This window comes from Taudactylus pleione, unplaced genomic scaffold (assembly GCF_031769625.1).
Source record: "Taudactylus pleione unplaced genomic scaffold, aTauple2 ptg000336l, whole genome shotgun sequence".
NCBI lineage: Eukaryota > Metazoa > Chordata > Amphibia > Anura > Myobatrachidae > Taudactylus > Taudactylus pleione.
Window position 1 is genome coordinate 4,675,719 of NW_028284737.1, and position 21,934 is coordinate 4,697,652.

The following is a 21,934-nucleotide window of genomic DNA, read 5'->3' on the forward strand; positions in this document are numbered from 1 at the left end:
GCTGGCTACTGTGAAGAGGGAGGGAGCTGGGAGCTGTTGCTGGCGCTGACCATAGGGGCTGGCTTGCTACTGTTGTCCATATACATAGGGGCTGGCTGGTTACTGTTGTCCATATAGGGGCTGGCTGTAGTGCTGTGTTGTCCAGGGGGTGGGTGCTCTGTCCTTCAGGGGTGCTCTCTTCACCCCACCCCTAGTGTGAAAAAAAAATATTTTTTTTCTGTGTGCATGTTAGCCACACCTGTCATTGGCATAGGTGCGCAGGGGTGCTGTGCTCCTGTCTGTCAAGGGGCTGCTGCCAAAAAATAAAAATAATTTTTACAGGGGCTGTCCTGTGTGGTGTATGCTGCCCTTCATCCAAATCATTTTTACAGGGGCTGCCCTGTGTGGTGTAAGCTGCCCTTCATCCAAATCATTTTTACAGGGGCTGTCCTGTGTGGTGCACACTGCCCTTCATCCAAATCATTTTTACAGGGGTTATTCACTCCATAAAAATAATGGAGGACAAAAATTTGGAGGATAAAATAGGGAAAGTTCAAGAACCACTTCCTCCTAGTGCTGAAGCTGCTGCCACTAGTCATGACATAGACTATGAAATGCCATCAACATCATCTGCCAAGGCAAAAAAAATTAGCCAAAAAAAACAAATTTAAATCATCTGAGGAGAAACTTAAACTTGCCAATATGCCATTTACGACACGGAGTGGCAAGGAACGGCTAAGGTCCTGGCCTATGTTTATGACTAGTGGTCCAGCTTCAAATGACGATGGAAGTCCTGCTTCTCCCGCTAGAAAAATTAAAAGATTTAAGCTGGCAAAAGCACAGTGAAGAACTGTGCGTTCTAAGAAGATATCACAATTCCCCAAGGAGTGTCCAAGTGTGGTGGCGGTTGCGATGCCTGACCTTCCCAATACTGGATGGGAAGAGATGGCTCCTTCCACCATTTGCACGCCCTCTGCAAGTGCTGGAAGGACCACCCACAGTCCAGTTGCTGATGTTCAAATTGAAGAGGTCACTGTTGAAGTGCAACAGGATGAGGATATTGGTGTAGCTGGCGCTGAGGAAGTGGACAAGGAGAATTCTGATGGTGATGTGGTTTGTTTAAATCAGGCACCAAGGGAAAGAGTTTTTGTCTGTGGGATGAAAAAGCCCATCATCATGCCTGGGCAGAAGACCAAAAATTCCACCTCTTTGGTCTGGAAATATTTCTATCCGAATCCGGAGAACAACTGTCTTGCCATATGTAGCGTATGTAAAGGTGTAATAAGTAGGGCTAAGGATGTTAACCACCTAGGAACATCCTCCCTTATACATCACCTGCAGCGCGTTCATAAAAAGTTACTGTCAAGTTCAGAAACTGTGGCTAAGACCGTAAGCAGTCCAGGGACACCTAAATCCCTTTGTCCTGTTGTATCCAAGCGCCTGCAAACCAGACAGTCAACTCCTGCAGGCCATGTCACTGGCATGACTGACTCCGGAGGATCCTGCATTGCTACACCTACTGCTGCCACTGCTGCTGTTGCTGCTGGGAGTCGTTCATCATCCCAGAGAGGAAGTTGGAACGCCACTACTTCTTTAACTAAGCAATTGACCCTCCAACAGTCCTTAGCTAGGAGGATGAAGTACGACAGCAGTCATCCTGTTGCAAAGCAGATAACTGAGGCCTTGACAGCTATGCTGGTGTTAGACGTGCGACCGTTATTAGCGCAGTGGGATTTAGACAATTGATGGAGGTATAGTGTGTCCCCGGTACCAAATCCCATCTAGATTCCACTTCAAACTACCACCCTGTCTGCCACTCCTAGATGGGCCATGTGTTTGTACAGCCCACTTCTGTCGTTTAGCATAGTTATCCAGCTACCTTGGTGCAACCTTTTGGTCTAATAACAATAGTGTGAGGTTAATAGCGTAGGAATAAAAAAAAACCCTGATTCTGTGATTTTAGCTGTTTTTATGCTTTTTTTTCCAAAAAAAATACAGATCCAAAACCAAAACCCGGAAGAGTGATTTTGGCAAAACCAATCCAGAACCAAAACAATAAAGAAAATCCAGACACAAAACACGAAAAGTGGCCGATGCACACCCCTACTTACAACATTGTAATTGTACAGTCGTTCCTTTTCCCCTGCAGTGCCTACACTTAACGATATGTCATTCAGTGTAGGCACCCTCCCTCATCCCTGAACATGGTCAATATGTTGTGATCAGCAGATTGACCAGCATGTTCAGGCGATGATTGATATCGAAAACGATCTGCAGGAGCGCTCATCGCTGGTAGTCTTCGACATTTTCATGGCCGATTCATGCACGATTAATGAGCGATTGAACGGTAACGATATCGTTATCGTTCAATCGCTCATTTTATTCGGCAAGTAGATACGCGACTTTGAACAATGGAAAAAACAGATAAAAACAATTGTTCAAATTGGTTAAATTTGTTAGATTTAACCAATTTGTCTGAACAACCATTTTGTCTGGTTGCTAGTGTTTGTGAGCAAATGGGCGATTGTCATTTGCTCCCATACATTACCAGATTTTCACTCCAACCAGCCAGATTGGACAGATAATTATAGATTGTAAGCTTGTGAGCAGGGCCTTCTTACCTATATATCGGTCTGTTATTACCCAGTTTTGTTCTATTAATGTTTACAATTGTAAAGCGCAACGGAATATGCTGCGCTATAAAAGAAACTGTTAATGAATAAATAAATAAAATATAGTGTTTGGCCAGTATAAGTAATGTGAATTGATGACCTGATATAACATAGCTGAGATACTAATGATTAAAGCAGGGGCGTATTAAGAGAGGAGAGGACCCGTGTTCACTCCCCGTCCGATGCCTCCTACAATCTCCCCGGCTGCCGTCAGCGAACTGACAGCAGTGGTAGACTCTGGGCACTAGAGTGTGCTAGGAGTCCACTGCGCATCCGCAGATCATGGCTGCGGCAGTCATTTTCCAGGTGTTTTCTGTAGCGCTACTCCATGGGACATCGGAATGGTAAGTAAAAAAAAAAAGTATGGGTGCAGGGTGTGCGGTGCTGGTCCGCACTGCATACCCTGTACCCATTATAATACACCCATGGATTAAAGCTCTTTCAGCTAGAGATCTCAGTACACAATCAGCCAATCAGAAGTGACCAGCTCGTGCTGCTGGTTGTCACCATCACTGTGTATGGTTGCACCAGCACTCCAGCCACTGCAAGAGATACATCTCCAAGCAGGTGCACCTGCCTTCAGGTCTGCATCAGTCATAATTATGAGAACACACCCCCTTTCCTTCCCTTCCTCATGCCTAATAAATCATAAGCGTAAGAGGTGCCAAACTTTGAATACGGACATACTGTATATGCACTATTTATGGTATGTAGATGCAGTATGAAAAGGTGTATCTGACTCAAAACAATAGATGGATGTCCAACACTACATGAGCCTCACTCTGTATATGTTTCCACAGATGCATACCTCCCAACATGACCCTCTCCAGGAGGGACACAATGCTCTGTTCCTGGACTTCCCTGGTAAGAGGTGGGGCTGCAGCACAGTTCAAAATTTAAACAGGGGAGCCACACCAACTGTCATTTCACACACTGCCAAACATCACTGGCTGGGACTCACTGGCAGTTGGTGTGACTCCCCTATTTGAATTTTGGACTGTACTGCAGCCCCCTCCCTGGAGCCTCCATCAATCATAAATTACCAGGGAAGCCCAGGACCCCAGAGCATTGCACCCCTGGAGAGGGTCATGATGGGAGGCATGTACTGCAAATGGCACTACAATCAACTGCCCAGATTCAGTGTCTGGGAAGGCTATAGCACTGTGTACACTGACCCAATAGGCGAGGTACGCAAGGGGACTGGACCAACTGCCATCCTAGGAGATCTGCGATGCACCACACAGAGATAAAATGGCCGCCGGAGACCTCAGAGGAAGCGTGGTTGAGGAAGAATCAGTTGGAGTCTATCTGTGTTTAGTAATGTGATGGGATGATAAGATTCCAATAATTGAGGATCACGCTGGGGCTTAGGGAGCAGTATGGTGTGAGCCGAATTAAAGTATGGGAATGGAGTTTTTTGATTTATAACTTCATTGAAAAGTTCAACCAATGTGGGAACAATATATGTGTGCCAAATTTTGTAATATTAGTTGATAAACCCGTCTGGGCCAGGAGATTTACACAAGTGTAATTTTGATATTGCTGCTACAACTTCTTCAAGAGTGATATATGTTGCAAGAGAGTCCGACTGTTCGCAAGAGAGCTGTGGAACATTAGCATCTGCATTAGTTTATCATGTTTAGCCTGATCAAAAGGAGAATACAAATTGGTATAATAAGACTCAAAATGTTTCAAGATCTCTGATGATTCAACTGTAATATCACCAGTTTGTGGGTTTTTAATAGCATTTACAAAACGAATTTTCACAACGAATTACACAATTTTCCTTTTTAGCCATTGTGGATAACAATCTACCGGTTTTATTTCCCCATTTAAAATATTTATGTTTGGAGAATAACAAATCTCGTTTGGTTCAAGATAGCAAGAAATCATTTAAAACCTGTCTAGCCTGTATACTATATACAAATCCAAAGAGTCTTCTGTTTGAAGGGTCAGGTGATCCTGCAATGTTTTATTCAAAGCTTCAGATAAGGTCTTATATTGAGCATTTGACTTTTTTTTCTGTCTAGCTACAATTTTGATTATATGTCCTCCGAGTACTGCTTTTGATGCGCCCCGAAATAATGTAGGCATATCCCACGCCTCAATATTATCATCTAAATAGTTTGTCCATTTCTGACCCAGAAAATCACGAAATTCTGTAGATGGATATAGGTAACTTGGAAAACGCCAAAATTTCATCCCATCCAACCGAATTAATCTAGTCAAGGACAGAGAAATTGGAGCGTGGTCTGATACCAAGATATCATGAATATCCATCTTATGTACTTGAGTAACCAGGGAATCACTAATTAAGATATTATCTATGCGAGACCAAGAGTGATGAACCCCTGAAAAAAAAAGTAAATGTCTTATCGGATGGATTTAAAAGTCTCCAAATATCCGTAAAGTGGTTTTGAGGAATTGTACTTGCTTCCAAGAAGAGCCTGGGGATCTGGGTACCGGCTGCCTATCCAAAATAGGATCATTACTGGAGTTAAAATCTCCTCCCACTATAAGAGGAAAGTTAGAACGTTGAGCTAACATGTCGGTAATATTCTGTAAAAATTCAGCTGTTTCATTATTCAGGACATAAACGTTAGCTAGTGTATATTTAGCTCGCCTAAATTTGACATCTAAAATTATATAGCGACCGTTAGCATCAAGTACTGATTGCAGTATGGTATATTGCAAATCCTTATGAAATATTATAGCAACCGAGTCTCTCTTTCAAAATCCGTGGAAATACTTTGTCCCAACCAAGATGCCTTAAGTGTACATCCACTGTTTAATTGCCAATGCGTTTCTTGTAGAAACAATTTGAGGTTTAAAACGTTTTAAATGCGAGACCACCCTTTTCCTTTTAACTGGAGAGTTCAGTCCACCCACATTCCATGATTATTACTTGTTACTTAATAAATAAATCCTACAGCCTAAAACGTTGGTTGTGTTGTTTGTACAAACATGCTACTTTAGGGTTTAGCGTTTTTCTTAGCTCAGGTATATAATAAAAATACAAATCCGGTGTCAGGGTCAGACAGCAGAGGTTAATAAATGTAAATCAAAACCAATGGTCAGGGGCACAAGCAATCTAACGTAGTCCAAAACAAGGTGGATCAGTACTCCTGCCTGTAGCACTAGTTAAATTAGTAGCTTTGGTTTAAATAGAGGCCAGATCATAATGGATCACATGGGCAAGTACCTGGAAGTATGCGGGTCACTTAATTGGGTGAGATAATAAAGCAAGCCACCCAGGAACATGCTTCTAGCCATGCCTGCAACTGGATGTGCCCAGAAGCAAGGGGAATTGAGTACAATAGCAAATACAGACTAGTGACTATTCCAGTTCTAATGCCCCTATTCCAGTTCTAACACCCCCTCTTTGCATTCACCCTCTACCAGCCACTGTTGCATGGATTCAGTTTTAGCCACAAGTGAGAGGGCAGTGCTTGGCATGGGACCCGTTAGTAGGGCCTGAATACCCCCACTGTGAAATCTATTTGCACTACGAATTTCATGCTGCAGATATGGGAGGTGAGACAGCTTGGGGCCTGCATGTACGTAGAGGACTGCATACCGCTGGCCCCTATAAGATAAGAAATACTGTGGTATATTTACTAAGTGATGGAATTAGGGATATAGAAGGGTAATAATATTAAATGCAAAATCAAAGTCGTTTAATATTATTGCCCTTTTAATTCAAGCTACCAGAACAGATGAGAAGCCACACCTTTCAAATGCCACCTCTTAGTAAATATACCCACCTGTATCAAAAGTTACATCTTAAGATGGGCATCCACTATACAATTTTCTGTCAGATATCTGTCCAATCTGGCTGGTTGGAATGAAAACCTGGTAATGTATGGGAGCAAATGACAGTCGATCATATGGTTTTAAACACTGAAAAAAGGACAAACATTTTTTTTTCAAATTGGTTAAATTTGTGTGTTTTAACCAATTTGTCTGAACAACCATTTTTGGCTATTTTCCAGTGTTTGTGAGCAAATGGACGATTGTCATTTGCTCCCATACATTACCAGGTTTTCATTCCAACCAGCCAGATTGGACAGATATCTGACAGAGGAAAGGGAATAAGTTACTACAGGTGTGAGTGACGGTAATGTGTTACTACAGGTGTGAGGGAGGGATTGTATTTCTACACAGGTGAGGGAGGGGAATATCGAATGTGCTACAGCACGGGCAAGGGAGGGAAAGGTGTTACTACAGAGATGAGGGAGGATAAATTTCTTACTATAGCAGTGATGCATAACTTTAGAGGTAAAGGATTAATGTGTTATTGGAGTGGGAAGATGGAAATGGAAACAGTAAATATATAAGGTCTACGTGGGCGAAACCGGGTACATCAGCTGTAACTATAAGTAAATGTTGCCTCATTGACAGTATTGCCAAGGCCTAATAGGGTTTGATACGCAACCCCGGCGCTAGTAATGCAAACGATCAGAATCCCAACGGTGGAAATCCCAACGCATGCAGGTAAGTATCCTAACCCTTCCCCTAACCCAATCCTCCCGTAGCCTAACCCTAACCTTCCACTTTGGCAGCCTAACCCTAACCATCCCCGCAGCCTAACTCTCCCTCAGTGCCCAACCCTAACTGTCCCATCTCCCCCGAAGCCTTATCCTAAACCATCCAAGATGGGCAATTTCAAGATGGCCACCATAAGGGTGACATACCCTTAAAAATTTTCCCCCACTCCCATATCATATGTATAGACACTGGATTATTATTTCCTTACTCATTTCCTTTTATAAAAGAGTGTTTCCACACTTATTGACCACTCTGTATATTGAATAGATATAAAAATAGGATTTTGGTACTTACAGATAAAACCCTTTCTCATATTGCACAGGGGACACTGGAGTACATACAATGTAGTGTAAACGGGTGAGTGAGTGGCACCTAAAAGTGTAGTTGGCTCCTCCTCCTCCTCCTCTATACCCCACCCGACCTCAGTTAAGATTAACCATGCCCGAGTGGAGATGGAAAGAATAAACAGAGGAGAAGAGACAAGGAGGAACCAACAAAAAAGGTCGAAGACCGAAACGGCCAACAATGTGACAACAAAAAGCAAGCTATAGTTAACCAAGAAGTAGCTAAAACTGCCAAACCCTGCTGTAAGGAACAGCGATGGGAAGGCGTCCGGTTTCACCTATGGAATCAGAGAAAGGGATTTATCGGCAAGTACCAAAATCCTATTTTCTTTTTCATCCTCTAGGGTACACTGGAGTACATACAATGGGGATGTCCCAAAGTTGACCTCACAGGTGGGAACGCGCTGGCAAACCTGCAGAACTCTGCGACCAACAGTAACCTAGGGTCACTAGAGAACGGTAAACCAGAAAAAGGTGTGAAACGAGGACCAAACAGCAACATGGCAAGACAGGCATAAGCACTATACAGGAGCACCTTGCGAACCCCACCAAAAACACAGAGTGTATCATAGTGCACCAACAAACCCTGTGGTAGCACGGACAGAATACAAATACAAGACTCAAAAAAAGAAGAAGCCGTAGCTAACCAAAGAAGAGCCACAAGGATGATAAACGTGGAAGGTCGATACCACTATTTCCAAAAGGAGGCTGGCTTTATGCAGAGTACCCAGGTGTACCGAAAAATAAAATTGGCAGAGAGATTAGACACCGCAGTAGGCTCTGACTCTACATAGCGAAGGCAAGAGCCAATCGCGGAAAGGACATCCAAGTTGCAGAAGGTTTGTAGTATAGGTAGCAGGGCAAAAGAAAATTGAAGCAGCAGTAAACTACATCCCCAACAGACCCAGGCCAAGACTTGGAACCACTGCCACCTGGAGGAAATAAGAAAAATTTGGGACGGTTTGAAGGAAGTATTGGAAAAAACCACGGTGTTCCTACTGAGTGCCAGAAGACTTCCACATAGATAGAAGCGTGCTGACGGCACAGGCTTCCTGGACCCCACATTGTAGAGAAAGCAATGTTCGGGCTACCGGAAAGCATCAGGAGCATGGCTGTAACAGCCAAACCAGTAACCAGATGCAACCGTGTGTGGAACAGGAATGGACCCTGCTGACGAAGATCCAGCCAACATGGTAGAATCCAGGGTGGCTTGCGAGAAAACTATGGAAGAACCAAAAACCACATTCAGTGATACCAATCCAGAACCACCAGGAGGATGGTTGTGGAGCTGTGCTAAGAAATTCTGAAAACCATTGCCACGAACCTCTAAGAGAGGGCGTGGACCAAGTAGAACACACAAGCTAGGATCACATGTGTATCAATAAAAAGTCTAACGCCACCTGCCCCCAGGGGGAACCAGAAGAAACTAAGAATACTTCAAGAACCTAGAACACCAAGGTCAGGAAGCAATTACCTGCCCCAAGGCCATCCTGGATAGCAGCTACAGAACTACGAAACCTAAACCTCTCCTCCTCCATAGCAGCTCCAACTGTAGCAGGACCCATAAGAAGCCATAAAGAGTACTTTATTTGTTTTTTAGACAGCAACCAGGACACCAAGGCCTGGGACTAGAAAACAAAAAAGATGCACGCAGGAAGTCACTAGAGAAGAGAATGAACGACCCATAGTGCAAAAGGACAATGCATGGTACCCAGGAGAGGTGAGCTTGCATTAAAAAAAACAAAAAACAAAGCACTCAGCAGACCACCGCTTCCTTCCATTCTATCCCAGAAGACGGAAAGGAACAGCATTAAGCCAACCACAGCCACTGAGAAGCAACACTGCGAGTACACTCAGCACTCAGAAAAGGAGTTCTTTTGCGCTGGATGATTAGTCTGGGCATGTTGATAAGACTAATTAATTCTCCAAATAATAGTGAACCCACTCGAAGGAGGGATAGGATGAAGAACACTATATATCACCCATAGAAGGGATATAACCCCACTAAAGTGACCTAAAGGAACTCCCTTGAACTAAAAACTCTATCAACGAGGGGTGTACATATGAGAATGCCCATCAATGCAGTAGGAATAGATAGAGGTAAAAATATCGGGGGATCGAACTCATGACAAACTGACCATAGCAGTGGAGGCTAGTCTGCCGAGTCCCGGGAACCAGAGACAGAATACATTTTTCCCAGGTGAGGCCTGAACCCACAACCTCGGATTTGCTCAACAGATACTGTTGAAAACTTGCTGTATGCTGAAGAACATACAAAATGAAAGCTATAGAAGATCGTCCCCAGAGTTGGAGGAATCAAGCTTCTAACAGAAACATGTGGAACCATAATTGTAGCCTGGGGAAAACAGTCCTACCAACAACCTGCAGAGATTTACACTGGCAATACTGGAACATGACCCAAACACACACAGTGTATGGCTGACACTGATGGTCGTTCCTGGAAGAGGGATAACGATTGTGGTAGAATATGGACATAAAAAATACTTTAGGTATTACTCTACCCACTAGTGAAGTAACTCCAAAAAGGGGAAAAATATTAGAGACGGAACTAAAAATCCCAGGATTGGCTCACAAGATATATCCGACATAGGGGAATAGAGAATTATTAGAACTACCATACTGTATAGAAGCAGATGTAGATTCTGTACACCCAATCACAGTGAAGTGCTGACGTAAAAATAATATGAAATGTTGGAAAGCAATTAACGGTATGGCGCCAACCAGACCTGACAGGGGGTACACTAAGGAGACAGGTGTCTGCTGGCATAGAAGTAAAGCCGTTATTGTCAGGTGTGCGAGTCGCACAGTGAGCCCGTTTTAAAGGGGTCTCTGTTACAAGTGTCTGCCTAGGAACAGGTTGAGTGAACCCCTTACCTGCGAGTGACCAGAACAGTCTGCCCAGTGGTAAGTGTTGCAGACACCGGCACCCTCAGGTATGTAAAGTACCATCTTCATCCATGGGTAGTCTGAGATTCTACTCTCCACAACTTGGTCTTGAGACTGGAGCTGCTTCAGGATAGGCTGCACCCTGTGTAGAAGACTTAGAAGAGAAGAGTTGGTATTGGAGACATGTATCGTCGCACAAAGAGACCTCATGCTAAGACTCACGGAATCACCATAGCGCTAACCCTCAACAGGGTCTTCTTCCCCCCCGATTCCGCCAAGCCTGTTCCCTTGGCTGTGGGTTCGCTAGATAGTAGGTAGGGACAGTGGGAATCTTGTTCATCCATTTTTAGCTAAAGAAACTGGGCTAGGGAGAGAGCTATATTGAGAACGTACACATACAGAGATATATATATATATATATATATATATATATATATATATATATATATATACACACACACACACACACACACACACACACACACACACACACACACATATACACACACACACACACAACAGGGCGGATTACCTTGACCCTCTAATATATATCTCAAGTGAGATAGAGTGGACAATAAAACTGTACAGCAATGTTGTCTCTGACTATCTGGAAAACATTAACTATTGTTTATGTTCCCTCGTGTCAAAACACGCCTGCATGAAGAGATAGTCCAGCCTCTTCCTGGGCTACAGGTATGGCCGGGACCATGGGGATCTCTAAAGTCTTAGCTGAAGTCCCCTCTGGTCCATTCAATCGGGAAGGGGGGGGGGGGGGGGGGGGGGGGGGAGTTGTCATGCCGCCGATAAGCCCCGCCCCCATCCCGGTACACAGCATCCCTGCTAGCGCTATGCTGCCTAGGCATAAGCTCTGACCGAATGGTCTCAAAATATATGATAGATATCAAGCAATGAAAATTAAAATAAAAGTAAAAATGGATGGAGACAGCCCTAACATGTCCATCCTACTCAAGCACAAATCTAAAACTGAGGTCGGTGGGGTATAGAGGGGGAGGAGCCAGCTACACTTCTAAAGAAATTTAAAGTGCCAGTGCCAGGCTCCACTCACTCACCTAGCTATACCCCATTGTATGTACTCCAGTGTCCCCTAGTGGCTGAAGGAGAAAAAACAATTATCTTATGGGAGCAATATTGATGCCATGCCTGGTAATCCGCATGTTGGCTCAGGGTCTCCATACCCTAAGAGCAGAATGATACAGTATTGTTACTACTTCATATAGTACAGTACTCACTGTGTCAGGCTTGTGATTAGCTATGAGGTCTATCGCTCTTTCCGTGAACAAGTGAGTGGAGTATTTCTTCTCATATCCTCTGGCCGCTGCTTCTCCATCTCGGAAGTCCAGAGCGCACATTGTTTTATTCAGCCCTAAGATTGTGTAACATCTCTCATGAGTATAATATTCCTCACCGCCCGTATAATATCCTGTAATACAAAGAAAGAGAGAGTCAGAAAAGGTATAAGTAAAGATGTGGCTGCTGTCATCTTTATCAGCCTTATTACTACATTGCTACCACGTCTTGCCCCATCTATATATAAAGGGTAGGATCAAGCAAGGTTCCCATACTGCCAAACAGTTTCCATACCATTCACTAGTGCACAATATTTATTTTCATGCATCTTCTTAAGTGCACCTCCCATGTGTGTTGGGAAATGGCCATGCTGAACATAATAATAATAATAATAAATATTATTACTATTATTATTATCATCATTATTAATAGTAAGAAACCTGCCATTTTCAAAGCACAAGCTTCCACCCAGATCCACTTCTTCAGGACAATCTTGGTTACATCATCTGACCATGTTACTATTATGCAATAATTTCACCTTAAAGGCATTCTTCAGCCATCATGCTGTAACGGGATCACATATGGCTCATTACAGTAAAACATACTGCTAGAATTGGGTAATCTTTATTTGTACTGGGGGTATGATGTAAAATTAAATTATGGATGGAAAACCACATTACGTTGCCAGCATGTTACCCCCTTGCATTGCAAATGAGTATTCATACTGAGATCTGAGAAGTTACTGAATATGTTTTCCCTACTTATAGCTACCTGTGTAATAGACTTACATATCAACCAGCAGTAAGGCAATGGAAGGTAAGGGAGGGGATGAAAATCCCATCACACGCCATTTGTCCATGAAACTGCAGTATCAAATGGGATTAAGTTGTAAGCATGAGTTCATGTATAGATCGCTGACTTTTAGACATAACAGTAATAAAAGAACCTTGAAACCATGTATAGTGCGATTTATTTTGTAGCGTGAGGAATAAACATGTGGTATTGGGACAGTATGGTCTGCGACTCTCCGTTATCTTCCTTCCTGTAATGCAAATTTAGTGATACAACATAACTGATACTCATATAGTTAATTATCTACAGAACTTGCACAGATTTATAAGACAAGATCACACCACTATTGTTGCCTAGCCATTGATCCCATATACACGGTAAAGTAACTAATATGTTAAAGCTGTGTTTACATTAGTGTATTACCTTCATGCTTGTCACATTTAGGGCACAAGGGCAAATTTAAAAGGCCAATATTTAAATGCGATAGGTCTATGCAAAAGAATGAAGAATAAAATATTGTGGTCCATTCAATTAGGGAAAGCAAGTTTACTTCATGAAACTCACATATCACACAAATGCACGCACCCAAGAAATGCGTTCTTCAATTAGAAATGGCAATTTTCAGTATTCGCGGCAAGGTTGCACAACTTTTCTATAAAATGCGACCTGACAGTTGTGCATGAAAAACCATCCTGGACCCCCAAAAAAGGGACAACTGAGATAGCAGGACCATACAGAAGGCTGTTACTGGCCAGTAGTACTGTAGGTTCTTAAAAGGTCTCAACCGGCTGATTTTTGCTCTTTTTATTAATGACTGAAAAATTATAGCAAGGGGTTTTCAGCAAATTGAAGACTTTCCAGCATTTTGGGGTACAGAAAAATGTCAGTATAGATATTTTTCAGTGTTTTTATATACGTTTGTAAAAATTTGAAGTAAACACTTATCTCATCTGCAAGTACAAAAACTCCTCTCCCATTAATACAAATCCTCCACATGCCTGCCCCACATCATTTACACCTCCACGTGCCCTGCCCCACATCATTGACACCTCCACGTGCCCTTCCCCAGAACATTTACACCTCCACATGCCTGCCCCACATCATTTACACCTCCACATACCCTGACCCACATTATTTACACCTCCATGTGCCCTGACCCACATTATTTACACCTTCACGTGCCCTGCCCCACATCATTTACACCTCCACATACCCTGACCCACATTATTTACACCTCCACGTGCCCTGACCCACATTATTTACACCTCCACGTGCCCTGACCCACATCATTTACACCTCCACGTGCCCTGACCCACATCATTTACACCTCCACATGCCCTGACCCACATTATTTACACCTCCACGTGCCCTGACCACATCATTTACACCTCCACGTGCCCTGACCCACATTATTTACACCTCCACGTGCCCTGACTCACATCATTTACACCTCCAAGTGCCCTGACCCACATTATTTACACCTCAACGTGCCCTGACCCACATCATTAAACCCATTTTTGAACTTTTTAGAAAAATTCCCCTGAAAACTGACATGTTTTTTTGGCAAAATGATGCTATTTAAACCTCTCCGAGTGCTTGATTATTCATTGGGGAGGGGTGTACCAGAAGTTCTGAACCTTGTCCTGACATTTTTACCTTAGAATAAAGATTTTCCATACCTTTTCACCTGCTCAGGAGGGAGCGCACAAAAAAAATGAAAATTTCCTCTGAAATCAATGAGTTTGGAAATGAATTGCAAATTTAATTCGCAGTGCGAGTTCGCCGTGAGAAAGGCTCGCAGGACCCAACTTGTACCTAATTGAAGTGGTCCATAGAGAGAATATAATTACACAGGACATATTACCAGCTGTTGCAAATTCGAATTTAGCCTAAAACAAAATTATTACATCCCCAGCAGCCCACTGTGCTTTAATTGGATGATGCAATGGTAAGTAACTAAAGAGATAAGCTTTGGGAAATTCACATATTTTGGAGCTGCTGAAACGGTAAAATCAGAAAACAAATAAGCGCAATAAATTCCATATTATGGTGGTACCAGCTGTATGGCTACATAACTGGGATACAAAACAAAAAGAAAGATAGTTTTTGTTACTGTTGCAGATCTCTACATATCTAGCAACATGAAAGTATGATATATTAGTATGTTTTGATTGAAATATTTAAGCTTCCAGCCCACGGTCTTCAAATTCCTTTTCTACAAGTTCTACACGGACAACATGCTTAATACATGCTTAGGATGTGAGAATAAGCACCGACAACAAAGTTGTGAAAAGAGTAGCTGCAAGAGAGATCTTAGGAGGACCAAGTGATAACCCCTTTCTTTATCAAAAAATGTTAACTAGACACCGGATAGTGTATCATAAGTATACAGTGCTAGTGTAATGATATTTGCAATTTGATTGCAGTGTTCTTATATTCATTACTGAACCCCAGTGATTGGGGACCAGACAATTAGGGGTATTCAATATGGAGCGAAATGTCTTTTTTTGCGATAATTTCGCAAAAAATTACATCATTTTCGCTGGTTTTGGTTTTACACTGTATTCAATTTCAAAGACTTTTCGCAGGTTCGAAAAAAAAACGGGGATAACTTTTCACCACTGAATAGGTGGCGGAAAAAAAATGCAGAATTGGGGTTTAGGGGTGCAGGCTTGAAAAAAATAGCCTGCACCCCTGGGAATAACATTTTAAAAATAAGTGTGTCAAAAAAAGTTAAATAAAAAAATAGGGACACCCCAAAAAATGTATTTAAAAATTGGGGTGAAAAAAATAAAAAAATGGGAAAAAAAATTGTTTAAAAATAGGGAAATAGGTTCATGGCTATTCTGCAAATATGCGGCAGGTGTATTCTAGAATAGGCTATTAGCGGCAGGTGCATAGTTATTTTTAAAAACTTACTTTAGGGGCATAAAAATATGCTAGTATCCATTTTCATGCACCCCAAATTTGATGGGACCACTTAAAAAACCGAAAAAAATAACCTAAGTGCTCTTCTGCAACACTTCTTCAATGTTGGGAAAAAACACCTGCTGCGGCTATTTAAATCCCCGACTTTCATTTGCAGGCTAAAACAGATGTACCCATAGTGATCCCCCATGTTTTTACAACATTAGGGGGGTCCTACAATTTATTCAAGGAAAAATTTGTTTTTTTACGCAGATCCCACTTCGCAGTTTCCCGTTTTCGTAGCTTTTACATTGTATACTGGGATAAAGCGGGCGTGTGCCCGATACTTTATCCCAGGAAAATCTCCGATGTGGAGCGAAAAGTCCAGCACGGACTTTTCGCTCCCAAATTGAATACCCCTCAATGTGTGTTATCAGAGGAATGAGCACTAGATCAGTACATCTGTTATCCTGATCATCTGAAGATGGTGGATAACTGTGCCCAAAGTAAAGTTCAGAAATCCAGTATACAGAATGGGCAAGAAACAGTCGGTAACGTAGATCAGGGTTAAGTACACTTGGAGGCCAGAGCTATCAGCAAACATCGTCAGGGTTAATACAAGAAGTTTGGGACACTTGGAAGCCAGTTATAAGGAAGCACAGTCGCAGTTAATGCTGAAGGTTTGGAACACTTGTGATTAGTCTGGAACATGCTAGGTAACGCTAGACACTGGCACACGGACACAATATTCTGGCAATGCTAAAGCCAGTTTGGCAGTAAATATAGCATCTACCTCAGATGCAAGGTGCAAGGCGCCGGTGACTGTAATGTAACACGTCAGACTCTTACTCAATCCTTAGACTACGATTTGCAGCCTTCACCTACTGCAGGACCCTTTCCCATACAGCAAAGCACAGATCAAAGCAGACAGCAGACAAGGATAATCCAGGTGAACAAGGTCAGTAACAAGCAGGAACTTCAGAAGATAACTTCAACACAAAAGCCAGGCAAGTAAACTCTATTATAGACAACTAGTGAACACCCCTGGCAACCTTATAAACACACTGTTGATCAATCCCAAGTAGTCATTTGGAAAAGCCATCATTGAGATGATGAGGGTAGGCCTAGCATCTGGACACTTGAAATATCTTTGGAAGAATCAATGCAACTAACAGCTACAGGCAAAACAGCCTGGAATGCAGTGGAATATATCTGAATCTGCCACTGCTCATAACCCTAGCTCTGTCACTACACCTGACAGTTGAGACGCAACTCCCGAGTCCATATAGATTCCTTCATCAGTGTAACAGTATGATTCTCTCCAATTCTTCTACCAATCCCTTCCAGCACCCGAGAGCTCTGCAAATCATTCCTCCTGTGCCTCAACCGGGGTAGCAAATACAAGAAAACTAATGACACATATTTCCAGTTTAGTCGGATTTATAGCATGGTTGAGAAACCATGCTATATTGCGTAGATTCCCTTTAGAAATAGCATAAAAAAAAAAATCAGATTTATAAGACTATATATAAAAAAATAAATGAACCTCACCAAAGTAAGTATCAAATCCTCTACGGGTTGGCAGGCAGTCTTTCCTATACATGCCAAGGTGCCATTTTCCCACCATGTGCGTGGTATATCCAGCTTCCTTCAGTAACTCCGGCAGAAGTTTTTCATCAAGAGGCAGGCAGTGGGGCTGACACGGCCATATTATCTGATGCTGTAGTCCTGTCCGAATCTTTGGAATAAAAAAAAAAAAAAACAGAAAAACAAACATTAGAAATTAATCAGACACTGCAGTATCATCATAGGTCATGTTTAAAGGAAAGTCAGTGCAATATACAAAGGTGGCTTTGATATAAATATATACATTTTGGGGTCAAGTAAACCAGACGTCTTATTAGGATCAATCCGGAATGGGGCGTTGTTCCAAGTAGCGACAGATTATGCAGTGAAGTTTTATTTTCCTAATATTCATTAATAGAGAGTAGCTGAAACACAAAAATTAAAAAAAATACTCAAGAAAACAAAATCGCCATTGTCTCTTTTTCCTTCCCCTCCCCATTCCGAACTAATCTATCCACTAGCTCCACCTGCCCTCCCACGTGTTTTCCTCCACCCCATCATCTCCCTTTGGTTTCCCGTCCCTCTAGAACAAGCCTGGCCAACCTGTGGCTCTCCAACTGTTGTAAAACTACAAGTCCCAGCATACCCTCCTACCGATTAGCTAATAAGCATGCTGGGACTTGTAGTTTCACAATAGCTGGAGAGCCAGGCCTAACGCTAGCTCTTATGGGCATGGCCCTGCCTCCTGTCTCCTGGAAAGGTTTCCTCCGTTTTAGTTGAGTCTCCTTATGTAGTTACTTTTTTTTTCTATTATCTCATACTGAATTGATTGTTAATGATGCTATTGTTTCTATTGCACGAGAAGTGAAACCCTTCTGCCCTGTAATTGCATCATTGCTGCTCTCTCCTTCTGCAAATTGTGCCATCAGGCAGCAAGGGGAAGGATCCCAATGCCTCATTTGCACCAAATAATGAAATAAAGCCCCCGGACCGGCCACTTTACTGTGGAAGTGTAAGAGATCCATAAAGCAGGTTTAATCCGCTGGGAGCACGGGAGAGCTAGGGATGGTCATCGCAAAATGGCCACTGAATAGCAGCAGTGTTACCGCCATCAAAGGTAACAAAAGGTTTAAGCATTGATGGTTATTCAGTGCACATACATAGTGACACCCGGAAATGTGTGCAGAAAAGCTAGGCACAATAATGGCAATTAGCAATCAGATGAACCATCAAAAATAGGGAACATTAAAGATTGCCAACTATTGGTTTCCGATGGCCATTCCTAGGCCCCCGTTTATTAATGATTGCTATTGCAATGTGATCTGGGCATGACATTATCGCCCATGATCGCATTGCAATATGCGATTATATCGCCCGGATCTATCATCCGGCACATGCAGGGACACGGGCTTCAAAAGGAGCCCGTACCGGCAATGTGACTGGAGAGCTGCTGAGGCTGCTGCACATGTGCAGTCACACTGACTGCAGATACACAGCCGACATTGCCGGGGAGGGTTCTGGAGGATCCCCCAGACGACTAATTACGCGCGGTGTAACCCATAGGCTACAGCAGCTAACACCATCTTCAGATGACGGTAGCCGCGGGGTCCAATATCTGGAATGCATCGCATTCCGGCTGTTGGTAAACTTGGCAGCATCGAATTCCCCATAGAAACTATGGGGGATGCGTCTGCCAGTGGGAATGGAGGGATCACAGCAGGTACCGGAGATACCTGCTGCGGTCCCTCCTTCATATATCCAGGGGAAACTTAATATTTGTTGTAAACCTTAAACCACAAATATACAATGATAAATGGCCCCCCTAGAGAGAACTTTGCGCAATTCAGGATACTGCAGACGGAATCGGTATGTAATGCCGGCTGTCAGGATCAGAGCCGTAACTAGACTTTTTGGTGCCCTGTGCCAGAGAGAGTATTGGTGCCCCCCCCCTTTTTTTTTTTAAATAGCGACATAAGATAATGCACCTGAATAAGGGCCATGGCCTCATGGGGAAGGGCCAGGGAAGAGATAGGGGAGGCCAGGAGATGCTGGGGATAAAAGAAGAGGAAGCTACAAGTGAGAATGATAATAAACAGGAAAATTGACAGGCACAAACAGCACCCGGTGCCCTGTGCCATGGCACTGGTCGCACTACCCTAGTTACGGCCCTGGTCAGGATGCCTCCTGTCAAATTACCTACAGTGGCATCCCAATGGTTGGTATCCCAACAGGGGTCAGGTATGTATACTTATCCTTCCCCTTCTCCCCCATAACCTCCCCCCCAAAACCTAACCCCGCTACACTATCTAAACCTAACACTCCCCCCCAACGGCTAAGGGCGCCCCGTACTTGTTCGGGGTGCCGTCCTTCTGGATTCCAGCATCGGAATTAAGATAGGCGTCGGTATTTCGATACCTTTCTTAAGTCTCGAGTTAGACTTTCAGGGTCGGGATTCAGACCGGCGGCACGCTGTCCACCGATCTGATAACTACATCCCTCCCAGACCATCCAAAAGTGTAGACCACAGAAAAAAGAGCTACAGAAAACCTGCTAGAAAAGAGACTCTCAAGACTATTTGAAATAAATTAATAAAATAAAAAAAATTTACCTTATTAGAGTATGGGTATAAAATGAAAGTATATATAACTGTGGTGTTAAAAAGCATAAAACAGGAACTAAACTTCTTGAGAAAGGTCCCTTTAGAAACAAAAGTAAAACAGCCAGTAACGTGTAACACATGCACCTCCTAGAGGCTCAGACATGCACCTCCTAGAGGCTCAGACAAGCTGTCCCTAGCAGTCATGTGACTAATCAAGTCATATGACATTAAACAGAAGGAGAATAGTTACAATGAACGTAATCACTGCATGCATAGAGTAACATGAGCAGCCTGGCATGATACACATGGCACACATAGATCCCTGGCACATGCAGCGCTGACCTGATACCTGCCGCTGAGCAGCTGGCTGCGGGACGGGGTGCACAGGGGTTGGACGTAATACCCCTCCAGCCTCACTCCCTGCCCGGAGAGACGGTCCAGGTTTGGAGTCCTGATCTCTGAGCCGTGGTAGCCGACATCATTCCAGCCAAAGTCGTCAGCCAGTACAAACACGATGTTGGGAGGGGGGACAGCCTGGCTGGGGTTGTGGGCAGCCTGGCAGAGTATCACACCCATCCAGCTGAGGAGAAGCACCCATTTCCCTGACATGGTGACAGGAAGGTGCTATCTGCAGCCGCCAGGGGAACAACCAACTCAAGGAACTGGCCACAGGGCAGGCTGCTCTCCGGCACCGCCCTGCACCCTCCTACCTCCAGCCCACCATTCTCCAACCACCCGTTTTTCATCTTCCTACCTTTCACTCATCAACCTCCTGCTCATCCTACCTCCCGCCCCGCACCCTCCTACCTCCTGCACATCCTACCTCCCGCCCCGCACTCTCTTACCCGGCACACTCCTACCTCCTCTGCACATCCTACCTTATCTCCCCCCAACCCCGGTACCTCCGTCCCCGCACCTTCTGACCTCCTGCACGCTACTACGGTTTGGTCTGCAGGACTCCTGACCTGCACCCGCCTAAGGTAGGAGTCCTACCTTAGGCGGGTGCAGGAGTCCTGCAGACCAATCCCCGGTACCGACGGCCCTGCACCCACATATTGAATGTGGGTAAATCGTCCTATATTCTGCGGGTTCAGGAGTCCTGCCCTGCACCACCCTACCAGCTGCACTTCATATATAATGTATATACTATTGCAGGACTTTATACACAGAGGAAACATTAGGCTGGGCTCATTGTTGCAGGGCATCGCATACAATGAATACTATACAATACTTCATACTGTACACTGCAATTTAGAGGCATATTCAATTAGACGCGAAAAGTCCCGGACTTTTCGCATGCCGGAGTTTCCGCCGTCATCGCTGGTTTTCCATGCAGAAAAGTATTGCGCTCGTTCTCGCTTATCCCCGTATTCCATTCGAAATCGGCGAAAACGGAACCTGGCGAATGCGGACCTGGCGAAAATTCCTGTCAGAATTGGGGAAATCAGCCTGACACCCCCCAAAAGATGCACTGACATTGGGGAACACTATAGATACCTTCATCAGGCCTATTTGGGGTACTTTAAATACTCTCAATAGTTAGAAATTAGCGTCTTTGCAGAATTGGTGAAGAATAGCATTTAGCTTTTTTTTTTTTTGTCAAAAATAAGTAGCCCCAGCAAATTTGGTGTACACGAAAATGGGTGCTAGCATATTTTGAAGTTGCTAAAGTGAAGTTTTAAAAACTTTAAAAATCCACCTGCCGCAAACACCTGCAATCATAAACACACCTGGGGATACTTGGGGACCCCACTGGAGTCTATTTCGCTAGTTTTTAAGTTTGTCCCCTAACTTTGTTTTTCTTTTTTATCCCAAAATGAAAGTACTCTTACGGGTTTTTTTTTACTTTTTTGACACAGTTTACCTTAGGGGGACTGTCCCAAGGATGCTGGGTGGTTCCCACAAGTGTGCACCCCAACACCCCAATTCTGCACTTATTTTCAACAGCATTCATAGGCGAATCTTTTTCGCTTAATCCAATGCATTGCCTTTCCGAACCGGCGGAAATCCCAAGCAAAGTGAGCTGTTCTGAGTCACAGCCGCTTTAATATATATGTGTTGATGGAGCTTGAGACTCAGGAGCTCATTCAGACCCTCTAGCTAGATGCGTTCTTTTGCACCCAGCGTATGCAAATTCTGCTAAGTGACGGCAAGGCATAAGCATGCCCACTATGTCTTGGTGTGCAATCACTTTGTGTATACAGATGCCCACCAGCCTGTCTTAATACACCCACTAGCGCACGTCATCTCCAGGAAGTGTATGAAAGCATCGGTATTGGGTACCATCGGAAGCGAACGCAGCGCTTGAGGTT

General features: G+C 43.7%; 1 protein-coding gene across 1 annotated transcript in view; it reads right to left on the minus strand.

Annotated features, from left to right (window-relative positions):
* ARSB (arylsulfatase B) overlaps positions 1-20,313 on the minus strand; it is a 218,570-nt gene extending 198,257 nt beyond the window's left edge. The window contains exons 1-3 of the mRNA XM_088443912.1: positions 19,965-20,313; positions 17,009-17,195; positions 11,701-11,891 (exon numbers count right to left, since the gene is read on the minus strand). Coding sequence (XP_088300038.1) covers positions 11,701-11,891; positions 17,009-17,195; positions 19,965-20,231 — 645 coding nt within the window. The 5' untranslated portion in view covers positions 20,232-20,313. The remainder of the gene's footprint in view (positions 1-11,700; positions 11,892-17,008; positions 17,196-19,964) is intronic.
* Positions 20,314-21,934: the final 1,621 nt, after the last annotated feature.